Source organism: Sturnira hondurensis, unplaced genomic scaffold (genome assembly GCF_014824575.4).
Source record: "Sturnira hondurensis isolate 20B ecotype Veracruz unplaced genomic scaffold, ASM1482457v3 Scaffold0018728, whole genome shotgun sequence".
NCBI classification, from domain to species: Eukaryota; Metazoa; Chordata; class Mammalia; order Chiroptera; family Phyllostomidae; genus Sturnira; species Sturnira hondurensis.
Genome location: NW_028091359.1, coordinates 539,265 through 553,616, shown reverse-complemented (window position 1 = coordinate 553,616; position 14,352 = coordinate 539,265). Strand labels below are relative to the sequence as shown.

Genomic DNA, 14,352 nt, shown 5'->3' with positions numbered 1-14,352 from the left:
GGCACCTGGCCTGCAACCCAGGCCTGTGCCCTGACTGGGAATCAGCAGCAGACCTTTTGGTTTGCAGGCTCAACCCACTGAGCCAAACCAGCCAGGGAATGCTATCCTTAATTTTAAAAGATGTCACTTTGCTTTGATGTGTTTATTCATCTAAATGAACTTCTTAATTATTTTGCCAACTGTTAGGGGAGAAATTGGTTGCCATTGTGTTTGGGATCATATTGAATTGATAAAGTTATCTGGGAGAAAATGACATTTTTTTAGTACTGAGTTCTCCAGCAACAAGCTATATGGTTTCACTAATTTAAATCCTTTTTTTATATTGCTCAATAGAGTTTTAACGTAGGTCCTTCGTGTTTCTTAATGAATTTATTCCTCATCATTTTATTTTATTTATTTGCTATTTTGAGTCTGAACTTTGCTTTAATGTGTTATTTGCCACCCAGAAAACATTTCCCTTTCTACCAGGAACACTCCTTCTCTATTCTCAGTCCATGTGCACCTGGAGGTCCTGGCAATTAGAAAATCATATCCCTGTGCCCATGATTGGTTCAGGAATGGGAAATTAATCCAAGCTGGGCTGATGAGAGTAAATCTTGTGACTTACAGAAGAGCAACTGAGGAAAATTACACTTATTTTCCTGCTTGATTTGAACCTAGGCAGATGAAGACCTGGTGCTCCTAACAGTCGTCTTGACACTGCATGGAGCCTGAAAATGAAATCAAAATGAAAGAGAGTACAGCTGACAGTTGGAGAAATGCCAGGTTCTGATGACATTATGTGAAGCCTTGAATCTAGCTGTGTAGCCCTTACCCTGAAGGGCAGCCAGTAAATTCTGTTCTGCTGAAGCTTGTGCTAGCGTGTTAGTGGCCACTTGGCAACCAGAATATTCTGGAGTTTACACACACATTAAACGTAAATGCTAGGTTTTGGTTGAGCCAGATTCTTTTCTACAATTTCCAAGATGTACCCATCTAGTTCTTTATTAACTATATTTTAAAATTAAGAGATACTAAATTTCATCAAATACTTCTTTGGGCATCTTTAGAGATTATTCTGTTTTTTTCTTTTGGCTATTAACATATAAATTATGTTGTTCACTGCTATTTCACCGGCACAGTGCTAAGTACATGGTAGGCTCTCAATAAAATCTTCATCAAATGAATTAACTGTTGTACTCAGTGTTACCAGTGTTTTGCTTACTATATTTAATATTGGTTACTAAGAGTAACCTCTCATTTCCTTTTTAAATTTTGTCTCACACCATTGGTCTAAGTTTTGGTATCACTGGTATACTGTAAAATTTTTTTCCTTTTTTTATAAAATTAAATAATTTATTTTAAAAGGCATTGGAATGATCTGTCCTTGACCGTTTGAAACTGTTCACCTGTACAATCACCTACGCCTTTTTCTTTTGCGAAGATAGCTAGCTCTGTAACAATCTCCCCAATGTCTTTTTTCTTAGATAAAGTTTGTTAATTTGTATTTTTCCAGAAAGTACCCAGGTTTTCAAATTTATTCACACAATATTTTAATAATTCTTTTCATTTCCTCTGTATTAGTAATCATTTCCCCCTTCTTGTTTCTAATTTTTATATTGGGATATTTCAAATTGACTTTAGGTTGTCTACACAGGCATTACATCTAAACTAAATTTGTACCAACAGATATGCAAGGTTGTTTAGCAAACCTTCTGTTAGGGAATGATAGAAACATGAGAAGAACTTTAAGGATTTTTTTTTAATATTTTATTTATTTATCTTTAGAGGAGAAGGGAAGGAGAGAGGAAGGAAACATCAATGTATGGTTGCTTCTCATGCATCCCCTGCAGAGAACTGGCCCCTGCCGGAAACTGGCCTGCAACCCAGGCATGTGCCCTGACTGGGAATCGAACCTCGATAGTCTGGTTCGCAGGCCCGCGCTCAATCCACTGAGCTACACCAGCCAGGCTAACTTTAAGGATTTTTAAAAATTATATTTTATTGATTATGCTATTTGAGTTGTCCTATTTCTTCCCTCTTTGCCCCCCCAACCCAGTACCTCCCACCCCCTCAGGTAATCCCCCTACCATTCCCATGGTCATGGTTCATGCCCATGGGTCATGCTATAAGTTCTTTGGTTACGCCATTTCCTATACAGTACTCCACATCGCCATGGCCATTCTGTGACTACCTACCTGTACTTCTTAAACCCCTCACCTCTTCACCCATTCCCCTGCATTCCCCGCCCATCCGGCAACCATCAAAATGCTCCCCATATCCGTGATTCTGTCTCTGTTCTTCTCATTTGCTTAGTTTGTTTTCTAGATATAGTTGTTGACAAGTATGTATTTATTGCCATTTTGTTGTTCATAGTTTTGATCTTCTTTTCTTAAATTAAGTCCCTTTGACACTTCATTTAATAATGGTTTGGTGAGAGTTCTTTTAAAGACAAAAGTCATTTCAGTGGGTACTTCAGTGCCTTTAAGCCAGTAACAGCAGGCCTTATTCAGTGTGTTTATTTCCCACTCTGATATATGGAGAAATACAACATGCCCTGTAGACATTCTTCTCAATGCAGTTCACATTGAATGATTTGGGGTAAACCAGGGGTGTCAAACCCATTTTCAGTGGGGGCCACATCAGCCTCGCAGTTGCCTTCAGAGGATCCAAATGTAATTTTAGGACTGTATAAATGTAAATACTCCTTAATTGTTAAGCGAGAGAGAGCTTGGCGCTGTCGCCTGGTAGAAACAAGGTGCCGAGCCAGATAAAATAAGGTGGAGGGTCAGATTCGGCTCGAGGGCCTTGTGTTTGCCACCTGTGGTTTAAACATATTAAGGACTTGCAAATAGTCTTGAATTATTATAATTTCTTGGAAAGATAAAATCAGAATGATCAATAACACCCACCAAAAGAAAAAAAACCTTCATTTTACTTTTGCTATCTTAGGGGGTAGGGGTATCAGAAAATTCTTATAAAATAGGCACATAGGGCAACACCTCAATCTTGCTATTTAAGTGTTCTCCTTCTGCAGAGAATGGTATAGAAAATTAGTATATAAATAATTGCTGCTTGAAATAGAAAATAAAATTTAAAAGAGTGTGAAAATGAGAAAATTGTTCAAAGTAGTAGTATACTCCCTAATAGCTGTAAATTTCTCATACTTTTTAAAAAACAATTTGGCAGCTTCCTTCACTTTTTTAAAAATAGATTTTTTTATTGATAGATCAATTGATAGATGGATAAATAGGAGAAGGGAAAGAGAGAGAAACATTGATACTTGAGAGAAATATTGATTGGTTGCCTCTCACACTCTAACTGGGGACCTGACATGCAACCCAGGAATGTGCCCTGACCAGGAATCGAACCAGTGACCTTTTCTGTTTGTGGGATGATGCCCAGCCGACTGAGCCACATCAGTTAGGGGAATTACTCATGAATCTTAATGTCACTGTACTGAGCTGGAGCTGAGTCACCCTGGCTGCAATGAAGCAGAATTTCATCTCCTTCTCCTTGTCATTAGAGGACTTTTACTTCATGCATCAGAACCACAGGAAAGACCAATGCTTTGTAGCAAGAATTACAACTGACTTGCCTCTGGAATAATCTGGTTCCAAGTGAATCAATTACTCTCACTAAAAACAAGCAGAGGAATTCCCTCTTTACCAATTCTCTGTCAAAAATTATCTAGAGAGCCCTGACTGGTATAGCTCAGTGGATTGAGTACAGGCCTTCAAACCAAAGGGTTGCCGGTTCAATTCCTAGTCAGAGCACATGGCTGGGTTGCAGGCCAGGTGCCCAGTAGGGGATGCGTGAGAGGTAACCACACATTGATGCTTCTCTCCCTCCTCTTTCTCCTTCCCTTCCCCTCTAAAAACAAATAGAATCTTTTAAAAAATGATCTAGAGACATAAAGGAAGAACAGGAGTGTTTACTGTATACCTGCCTCAGATTCTCTGGAATCTAGCCACTCTGATTCATTAATGTATGCTTTGCTTCTTATGCCCATGTTTAAAGGCAAATGCTTAAAACAGAATAGAATGGGATATTAAAATTCCTTAACAATTTTGAGTAGTAATCTCTAATCTTTATAAAAATCAGCATGTCTTTAGAGCCTGTCAAATATGTGTAAATCTAATACATGAACAAATATGTCTTCTTTAATAAATAAAGTCTCATAATTTGCCTGGAAAAAAGAAGTGCAATGCCATGCAATTAAATCACATTTTGTGTTGCTTTCAAAAAGGGCTGTATTTTTATAAAATTTAGTATAATTAATGAGGTTTCCTGAATTTTTATATCTGACTTTTATTTTTACTTGGAGTCTTAAAGGTAAGCTAAAATTTTAAATAGGTTTTGCTCAAACTCTCCTCTCATTTTTTCTGTGCCTTTACATTTCTCACTTTGCTCTTCCCATTTGTCTAGTTATTAATGATAATATCCTTTTATGATAATATCTTTCTCCAGTTACCTTGACATATTTCTAAAATATACCTGTAGTTTTCTGTCTTTTCCTCCTTTTATTAGTTTGAAAAAAATGTTTGCATTTTTTCCTCTTGCTACCACTATACAATTAATCAGTAGGTAATCATAATTAGAGTTAGTACTTGGCAGACATCTTCTGTGGATCACTACACATGAGAAGATTTCAGTATTTTCAAACAAACCATGTGGAACGGTACTCACCCACAGTCCCTTCTGTGCTCTCTGTTTCCTTTGGGATGTAATGTGCAGAAAGATCACTCTGAAGGACTTCATCTGATGTGGCTCTGGCTAAAGCAGCAGCCAAAAAGGAAGGGCAATTACTGAAAGAGAAAAATAAAAGGCTATTTCAGTCAGAGTTAAGAAATAATACATTCAACATTCTTAATAGTTACTTATTAATTCATTACCTCAAAACAAAATTATACCTTTAAACAATATTCAACACATATTTATTGAGTGCATATTATGAGCCAGGCACTCTACCTATGCACTGAGTGTATATACTGGCAAACAACACAGAAATAGCCCCTGACCTACTCAAGTGTACAGTCTAAACAGAGACATATGATAAGTAAACAAATATAACTTAGAATTAGGACAAGTTTTATAAAGGAAACACACAGGATACAGTGAAAGAGAATAAGAGAGGGAGTACCTATTTATAATGGTCAGGAATGCCCTAACTTTAAGGATGAGCAAGCCTCAGTTAATGTGGAGGTGGGAATTTTGGAGAGAATACTCCAGGCAGAGAAAACAGCATGTGTACAGACCCTTTCTGGGGGTTTGGTGTGTTTAAGGAACTGAAAGAAGCCCAGAGAAAATGAAGTATAGTGCGTGAGGGGGGAAATGGCAGAGACCATGTTCAGAGGAACAGGCAAAGATCAGTTACATGTACCTTTTAGACCATGGTAACAAATTTGGATTTTACACAAAGTGCAATGGGAAGTCACTGAAGATTGTGAGCAAGAGAAGTACATTCATTCAACTATTACTTAAAATATTAAATATTATTAAGGTTATATTAATTAAAATATTGCCTTGCTCTGGCAAAGGAAACCAGAAGGCAGCAGGAATGAACGAGAGTGGTCAATAAGGAAACTGCTATAATCCAGGTGAGATGTAAAAAAATGAGTGTATATTGGAGAAAGAAAATGTAGAACTTGCTGATTATTGCATTGAGAGGTAAAACAGAGAAAAGAATTGAGGCTGAGCCTGCAGTTTTGATCTGCACAACTAGGTACATGATGGCATCATTCACCTAAATGGAGAAACCAGGAAGAGTTAAAATAGAAAACAAGAGTTCATTTGAGCACATTAAGTTGGAAACATCTACAGTGTCCCAGTGAAGGTGTCAAATGGTTGGTTATGTATTCTAGCGTAGAGCTCTGAGATGTTAGGAAATTTGGGAGTCATGCATGGATGCATGGATGGATGACATTTAAAACTACAAAATGAGACTTGCTACGGACCAGTGACTTTTCTGTGCCTCTGTTTTCACCCTTTTGAAACAGGAAGGTTATCTTAGGCCTCACCACTTTATGTTAGATAGTGGTGGGGTACGGGGTAATTAGTCCCCAAGTTTTCAAATCAAGTGGAACTATATTCAAGGAGCTAAAATCAAGAAATTATACCCAAGGAATCTCACCTGAACCTGGACCTGACCTAGGTGAGATGAACTAAGGCTATCATATCAGTCAGTAGCTATTCTCAACTGCCTGACATGGAATGGCACAGGCGTTCAGATGATACCGGTCTTCAGCCTGAATTCTCCAGCCGAGGCCCCAGACATCACAGAACAGAGATGAACTGCCCCTGCTTTGTCCATTGTGAATTCTTGGCCCAAAGAAACTGTGAGCATAAGAAATGATTGTTTTATGCCACTAAGTTTTGTGCTGTTTTGTTACACGGCAACAGGAACTGAAAACCCAACATTTAAAAGCTTGGTAGATTATGAGGAATCTAGGAATACTGAAAAAAAACTATTACGATAAGTAAAAGGAGAACCAAGACAGAGTATGTAAAGTAGGGAATGGTCAACTATGTCCCTACTGCTGAGAGGTCAAATAAGATAAAGGGAAAAGGATATTGAATTTTTTTTTTATTTTTTAAAGAAAGAAGATCCAGTAGAGGGAATCTTATAGTAGATCCAGTAGAGGGAATCTTATCGTTCTTTTTTTAAATTTTATTTATTTATTAGAGGGAGAGGACAGGAGAAAGAGTGGGAGAGAAACATCAATGTGTGGTTGCTTCTCATGTGTCCTCCACTGGGGACACATGGCTTGCAACCCAGGCATGTGCCCTGACTAGGAATCGAACCGGTGACCCTTTGCTTCACAGGCCTGTGCTCAATCCACTGAGCTACACCAGCCAGGGCTGGATAATAAATTTAATAAAATATAAATCATCACGCATCGGGTACTAAGACAATTCATTGGAGGAAAGAACAGTCTTTTCAACAAGTGGTGCTGGGGCAGTTGGATATCCACAAGCAAAATAATCAACTTAGACTCTTTCCTTACACCACAGACACAAATTTACTTAAAATGGGTCATAGCCCTAAATGTATGAGCTAAAACTGTAAAAATCTCAAAAGACATAGGAGTAAAACCTCATGACATCAAATTAGGCAATGGTTTTCTTAAACATGACACCAAAAACAAAATTAAAAGAATTAGGACTTCTGCCAAGATGGAGGCGTAGGTGGAAACACTGTGCCTTCTCCCACAACCAAGTTTGAATACAACAAAGTTTTAGTAAACAAAGATGCAGCCAGAGAACAGAAAACTGAACTATACGGAAGTCCGACAACAACCGAACCGTTGAACCAGACTGGTAAGAGGGGCGGAGCCAGCAGCAGAGCAGGATAGGCAAGAAACATCTCCCGACCCCAGGTCTCCAGGCGCCCAGGAAGCTCCGCATTGGGTGGACCCAGTGAGGGCACCGGACGGTGGGCTGGCCGCAGTCCCACATTCGTGCACAGTGGGACAGACAGACCTCTCGGCCCGCAGTGGCGGCAGGAGGTAGCAGACGAGCCCACCATTGCTTTCCTTTGGTTCTGCCCCCACATACAGTGTCACAACCCAGCGACTGAGTGGCCCAGCCCTAGTGAACACCTAGGGATCCGCTCCTCATACGTTATAGGCATGAACAGTCCAAAATATGGCTCAAGAAGGACTCAAAGCTCCAGAGCCAATAACTCCAAGCAACCAGGAAATAGCAAAACTCAGATGCACAATTCAAGACACTGGTGATCAGGATGCTCACAGAACTGGTTGATTTTAGTCACAAATTAGAGGAACATATGAAGGCTAAACTAATTGAAATGAAGGGAAATGCACAGGAAACCAATAGTGATGGAAAGGAAACTGGGACGCAAATCAAGGGAGTGGACCAGAAGGAAGAACGAAAGATCCCACCAGAAAGGAATGAAGAAACAAGAATTCAAAAAAATGAGGAGAGGCTTAGGAACCTCCAGGACATCTTTAAATGTTCCAACATCCGAATTATAGGGGTACCAGAAGGGGGAAAGAAACAGCCACGAGTGGAAAACTTATTTGAACAAATAATAAAGGAGAACTTCCCCAGTCTGGCAAAGGAAATAGACTTCCAGGAAATCCAGGAAGCTCAGAGAGTCCCAAAGAAGTTGGACCCAAGAAGGAACACACCAAGGCACATCATAATTACATTAGCCAAGATTAAAATGAAGGAGAGAATCCTAGAAGCAGCAAGAGATAAGGGGACAGTCACCTACAAAGGAGTACCCATCAGACTGTCAGCTGATTTCTCAAAAGAGACCTTACAGGCAAGAAGGGGCTGGAAAGAAGTATTCCAAGTCATGAAATCCAAAGACCTACATCCAAGATTGCTCTATCCAACAAAGCTTTCATTTAGAATGGAAGGGCAGATAAAGTGCTTCTCAGATAAGATCAAATTCAAGGAGTTCATCATCACCAAGCCCTTATTATATGAAATGTTAAAAGGACTTATCTAAGAAAAAGAAGATAAAAGTGAACAGTGAAAGGACAGCAAACTCAGTTACTAACAACCACGCCTAAAACAAAAGCAAACCAAGAGGACAGCTAGATCAGGAGTAGAACCATAGAAATGGAGATCACATGGAGGGTTAGCAACAGGGGAGTGGGAGGAGAAGGGGGGAGAAGATACAGAAAATAAGTAGCATAGACAGAAGGTAGAAAATAGACGGGGGAGGGCAGGAATAGTATGGGAAATACAGAATTTAAAGAACTTGTGACACGTGGTCATAAACTAAAGGGGGGGAATGATGGGGGAGCAGTGTGCAGGGTGGAGGGGAATGAGGGGGGACTAGAATAACTGTAATGGTATAATCAATAAAATATATTTTTTAAAAAAGAATTAAATAGGACCACAAATCAAGAAAATGAAGTGACAACTCAAAATGGTAGGAAATATTTGCAAATCATATCTGATGAGGGACCAGTATCTCATCAGATAGTCTAGAGGGACTAGAATATGTAAAGAACTCTTATAATTCAATTACAGAAAGACAACCCAGTTTATAGATGGGCAAAGAATATTAATAGGTTGTTTTTTTCAAAGAAGATACATAAACAGTCAACAAGCACAAACAATACCCAACATCACTAATCAAAACCACAATAAGATACTGTTTCACACCAAGTAGGATGACTATGATAAAGAAGAGAGAGAGAGGTAAGAAATAAGAAGTGTTGATGACTATGTAGAAAAAATGGTATAGAATACACTCTCATACACTTCTGGTAGGAATGTGAAATGGTGCAGTGCTTTTGACAGTTCCTTAAAATGTTAAACACTGAACTACTACATGGCTCAGCAATTCCACTCATAGGTATATATCCAAGAGAAGTAAAAACATACTTCCACACAAAACTGGTCCATGAATGTTCATAGCAGCATTATTCATAATAGCCAAAAAGTAGAAACCACCAAATGTCCATTAACTGTTTATAGATAAATAAAAGGCAGTATATTCGTGCAACAGAATATTACTCAGCCATAAAAAATGAAGTATTGGTACACTCTACAATGTGGATGAACAGAAACCAGTCACAAAAGACAACATATTGAATGATTCCATTTATATGAAAAGTCCAGAGTAGGCAAATCTACAGAAATAGAAAGTAGAGTTATGGGTAGCCTAGGGCTGAGGATTAAGGTGAATAGGGAAAAGCTGTTGAATGGTGGGGAGTTTCTTCTTGGGGTGATAAACATGTTCTACATCTTAGATTGTAGTGATGGTTAAACAATTCTGAAAATACTAAAACCACTGAATTGTACATGTATGCTTTAAATGTGTAATGTTCATGGTATGCAAGTCGCATTTCAAAAATGATGTTTAAAAAAGTCACTGACTGTCAAGAACCATTGAACAGTGGAGGTTAAAATCAGATTAGAATGGGTTGGTAAGTAGAAGGCATGAGGCATGGCAGCAACTGAGAGGATATGAGGACAGGGTAGGTCTGTTGTTCCGACTGCAAAGTTCTTGAGAAGGCAAGGAGGGATGTGATCCAATCCATACACGTAAACACTGACCTTTGTTAGAATGAGGCACATTTCCTTAGTTGGAAAAGGAAGAAAATGGGTACAAATGCAAGTAGTGTTCCAGTTTCTTGATAGGAAAATAAGGGAGTTCCCATCTAATGGTTTAACTTAACAATAACTTATTGAGGCTTACAATGTTTCAGGTAATGTTCTAGTCCACAGGATATATACGCCCCAAAACCCCTGCCTTCAGAGACTACATTCTAGGCTATGGCTTCTCAGTGAACTATAGACCAGTAGCTCTCAAACTTTTGCATGTATCAGACTCACCTGCAGACTTGTTAAAATGGGTTGCTGGGACCCAACCCTAGGATTTCTGACTCAGTAGGCCTAGAATTCTCATTTCTCACAAGTTCCCACATAATGTTTGTGTGGCTGGTCTTGAGACCACACTTGGAGAACCACTGGGTTATGTCATCAACTGGGTGGTGAGGATGGAAAGCACATGGGGGAGAAGGGAAGAAGAGAAAGTAGATATACAGTAGGTCTGTCAAACACTGCCAAGAGATTATTGGAAGTTTGAGACAATTTTTTAATTGTTTATTATATTTTATTGATTATGCCATTACAGTTGTCCTCTTCTCCCCCTTCATTCCCCTCCACCCTGCACACCCCTCCCCCATCATTCCCCCCCTTTAGTTTATGTCCATGTGTCACAAGTTCTTTAGATTCTGTATTTCCCATAGTATTCCTGCCCTCCCCCATCTATTTTCTAGCTTCTGTCTATGCTACTTATTCTCTGTACCTTCTCCCCCCTTCTCCTCCTCCCACTCCCCTGTTGCTAACCTTCCATGTGATCTCCATTTCTATGGTTCTGCTCCTGATCTAGCTGTCCTCTTAGTTTGCTTTTGTTTTAGGTGTGGTTGTCAATAACTATGAGTTTGCTGTCCTTTCACTGTTCACATTTTTTATCTTCTTTTTCTTAGATAAGTCCCTTTAACATTTCATACAATAAGGGCTTGGTGATAATGAACTTCTTGAACTTGACCTTATCTGAGAAGCACTTTATCTGCCCTTCCATTCTTAATGAAAGCTTTGCTGGATAGAGCAATCTTGGATGTAGGTCTTTGGATTTCGTGACTTGGAATACTTCTTTCCAGCCCCTTCTTGCCTGTAAGGTCTCTTTTGAGAAATCAACTGACAGTCTGATGGGAACTCCTTTGTAGGTGACTGTCCCCTTATCTCTTGCTGCTTCTAGAATTCTCTCCTTCATTTGAATATTGGGTAACTTAATGATGATGCGTCTTCGTGTGTTCCTCTTTGGGTCCAACTTCTTTGGGACTCTCTAAGCTTCCTGGATTTCCTGGAAGTCTATTTCCTTAGCCAGACTGGNTTCTGGTCCACTCCCTTGATTTGAGTCCCAGTTTCCTTTCCATCACTATTGGTTTCCTGTGCATTTCCCTTCATTTCAATTAGTTTAGCCTTCATTTGTTCCTCTAATTTGTGACTAAAATCAACCAGTTCTGTGAGCATCCTGATCACCAGTGTTTTGAACTGTGCATCTGAAAGGTTGGCTATTTCTTGGTCACTTAGAATTATAGGCTCTGGGGCTTTGAGCTGTTCTTGAGTCATAATGTTTGGTCTGTTCGCACCTGTTATGTATGAGGGGTGGGGCGACCCAGTCATTGAGTTGTGCTGCTGTATGTGGTGGCAGGGTCAGAGAGGAAAAAAATGGAGCTTTGCTCCGCTCCGCTCCCTCTCAGGTTTCTGTCCCCTCTGTGGCTTCCCACAAACAAATCAGGCCCTTCTGGTGCTAGTTCCTGGGTGTGTGGGGCCGTGTACCCTCCAGGACCCTGTGGGTCTCTCCAACGAACTCTGTGAGCCTGGGAGCCTCTCCCAGTCCCTCTACCCCGAAAGTCTTTCCAGTTGGTGCTTTCAGGCTCTAATTCCTGTTGCTGGGGCCCTAGCCTGAGTGGTCTGTCTCACTCCTTGCTCCTTCGCTTGGTTTATCTGTGCACAAATGTGTGACCGCAGTCAGCCAGTTGCCCTGGGTCCTCACTGGGTCTGCCCGTTGCCACCCCACGCCTGGGATCCGTCAACCGCTGCTGCCTGGTTCAGTCCGACCGAACTCTGCCCCTCTTACCGGTCTGGCTGAATGGTTCGTTTTTGTCGGACTTCCATATACAGTTCAATTTTCTGTGTTTTGGCTGTGTTTTTGTTATTAAAACTTTGTTGTTTTTAAATTTAGTTGTGTGAGGAGGCACAGTGTTTCCACCTATGCCTCCATCTTGGCCGGAAGTCTCTTGAGACAGTTTTTTTATAAAACCACTCTTTCTTTCTGGTTGTACGATTTTCTCCATCTGTGTTCACATGCTGGAACATGTGTAGGTAAAAAGAACTGTTTAGTTCATCAAGATTTGGGGTTTTGCAGGTGAGTACTATAAAGAAGAGTCATAGGAATTGAATGCAATCATATTTTTAAGGATGTGATTAGAATGTTTGACCACAGACTACTGGCTAAGAAAGGACATGAGCTGCAAATCAATGTGGTCTAAACGTAATTACAAAACTCTAGTGGGAGTACCTGGGCATATATCATAGAAGGACAGAATGTTGCAGTCTGAGAATAGAATGCTTATTGATATGATTTTGGAGCTGGTGTAATTTTTGTGTTAACAAGGTTTAGGTAAGACCAAGGAAATGAATGGCTTAGAGATCAAGTAACAATGTTTATATTCTAAGTCATGAAGGGAAAGAAACTTAGAAAATTCTCTTTATTTTTCATCAGTATTTCTCAAATTGTAGGTTGTGATCCATTAGTGGGTAATAAAATCAGTTTATGAATTGTGACCAGTATTTTTTAAAAGGAAATAGAATAGGGCACATGAGAAAAGGCTAAATATTTCAGATTATATATATTTATACACACACACACACACACACACACACAGAAAATCCTGATTTTAATTAAAAATTTTGAAAGCCACTGAATTGCCCTTTAATAATTATGAAGTAGCCCTGGCTGGTGTAGCTCAGTGGACTGAGCTCGGGTCTGCGAACCAGAGACTCGCAGTTCGATTCCCAGTCAGGGCACATGCTTAGGTTGCAGGCTGGTTCCCTGCAGGCCAACTCCCAGCAGGGGATGCACGAAAGGCAACCATACATTGATGTTTCTCTCCTTCCCCTCTAAAGATAAATAAATAAATAAAATCTTTAAAAAAATAAATAAAAATAAAATTATCTGAAAACCTTTATTATACTCTTGTTTCCCAGAGTTTTTTAAAAGAATATTTTTAAATAGATTTTATTGGTTATGCTATTATAGTTGTCCCATTTTTTCTCCCCTTTATTCCCTTTGGCCCTGCATCCCCCTCCCACCAGCATTCCCCCCCATTCTTATTTCTTGCCCATTGATCATACCTGTAAGTTCTATAGCTTCTCCATTTCCTATACTATTCTTAACCTCCCCCTGTCTATTCTGTACCTACCATTTAGGCTTCTTATTTCCTGTACTTCTACCATTCTCCTCCCTCACCCTCCCCACTGATAACCCTCCATGTGATCTCCATTTCTCTGATTCTGTTCCTGTTCTAGTTGTTTGCTTAGTTTTTGTTTTGATTTTTTTTTCAGTTCAGTTGCTCATAGTTGTGAGTTTGGTGTCATTTTAATGTTCATATTTTTTATCATCATCATTTTCTTAGATAACTCCCTTTAACATTTCATATAATAAAGGCTTAGTGATGATGAACTCCTTGAACTTGACCTTATCTGAGAAGCACTTTATCTGCCCTTCCATTCTACATGAAAGCTTTGCTGGATAGAGCAATCTTGGATGTAGGTCTTTGGATTTCATGACTTCGAATACTTCTTCCAGCCCTTTCTTGCCTGCAAGGTTTCTTTTGAGAAATCAGTTGATAGTCTTATGGGAACTCCATTGTAGATAACTGTCTCCTTTTCTCTTGCTGCTTTTAAGAGTCTCTCCTTTTCTTTAATCTTGGCTAATGTAATTATGATGTGCCTTGGTGTGTTCCCCCTTGGGTCCAACTTCTTTGGGATTCTCTGAGCTTCCTGGCCTTTCTTGAAGTCTATTTCCTTTACCAGATTAGGAGTACTTGCCATGAAGTTCTCTTTCATTATTTTTTCAAGTAAGTTTTCAATTTCTTGCTCTTCATCTTCTCCTTCTGGCACCCCTGATTTAGATGCTGGAACAACTAAAGATGTCCTGAAGGTTCCTAAACCTCTCCTCATTTTCTTGAATTCTTGTTTCTTCATTCTGTTCTAGTTGAATGTTTATTTCTTCCTTCTGGTCCAAATCGTTGACTTGAGTCCCAGTTTGCTTCCCATCACTGTTGGTTCCCTGTACATTTTCCTTTATTTCACTTT

The 14,352-nt window shown here is 39.6% G+C and overlaps 1 protein-coding gene across 1 annotated transcript in view; it reads right to left on the bottom strand.

Moving 5' to 3' along the window:
• Positions 1–14,352, bottom strand: part of PPM1E (protein phosphatase, Mg2+/Mn2+ dependent 1E) — a 127,942-nt gene that overhangs the window by 15,563 nt on the left and 98,027 nt on the right. Inside the window, exon 2 of the mRNA XM_037070156.1 lies at positions 4,669–4,787. Coding sequence (XP_036926051.1) covers positions 4,669–4,787 — 119 coding nt within the window. The remainder of the gene's footprint in view (positions 1–4,668; positions 4,788–14,352) is intronic.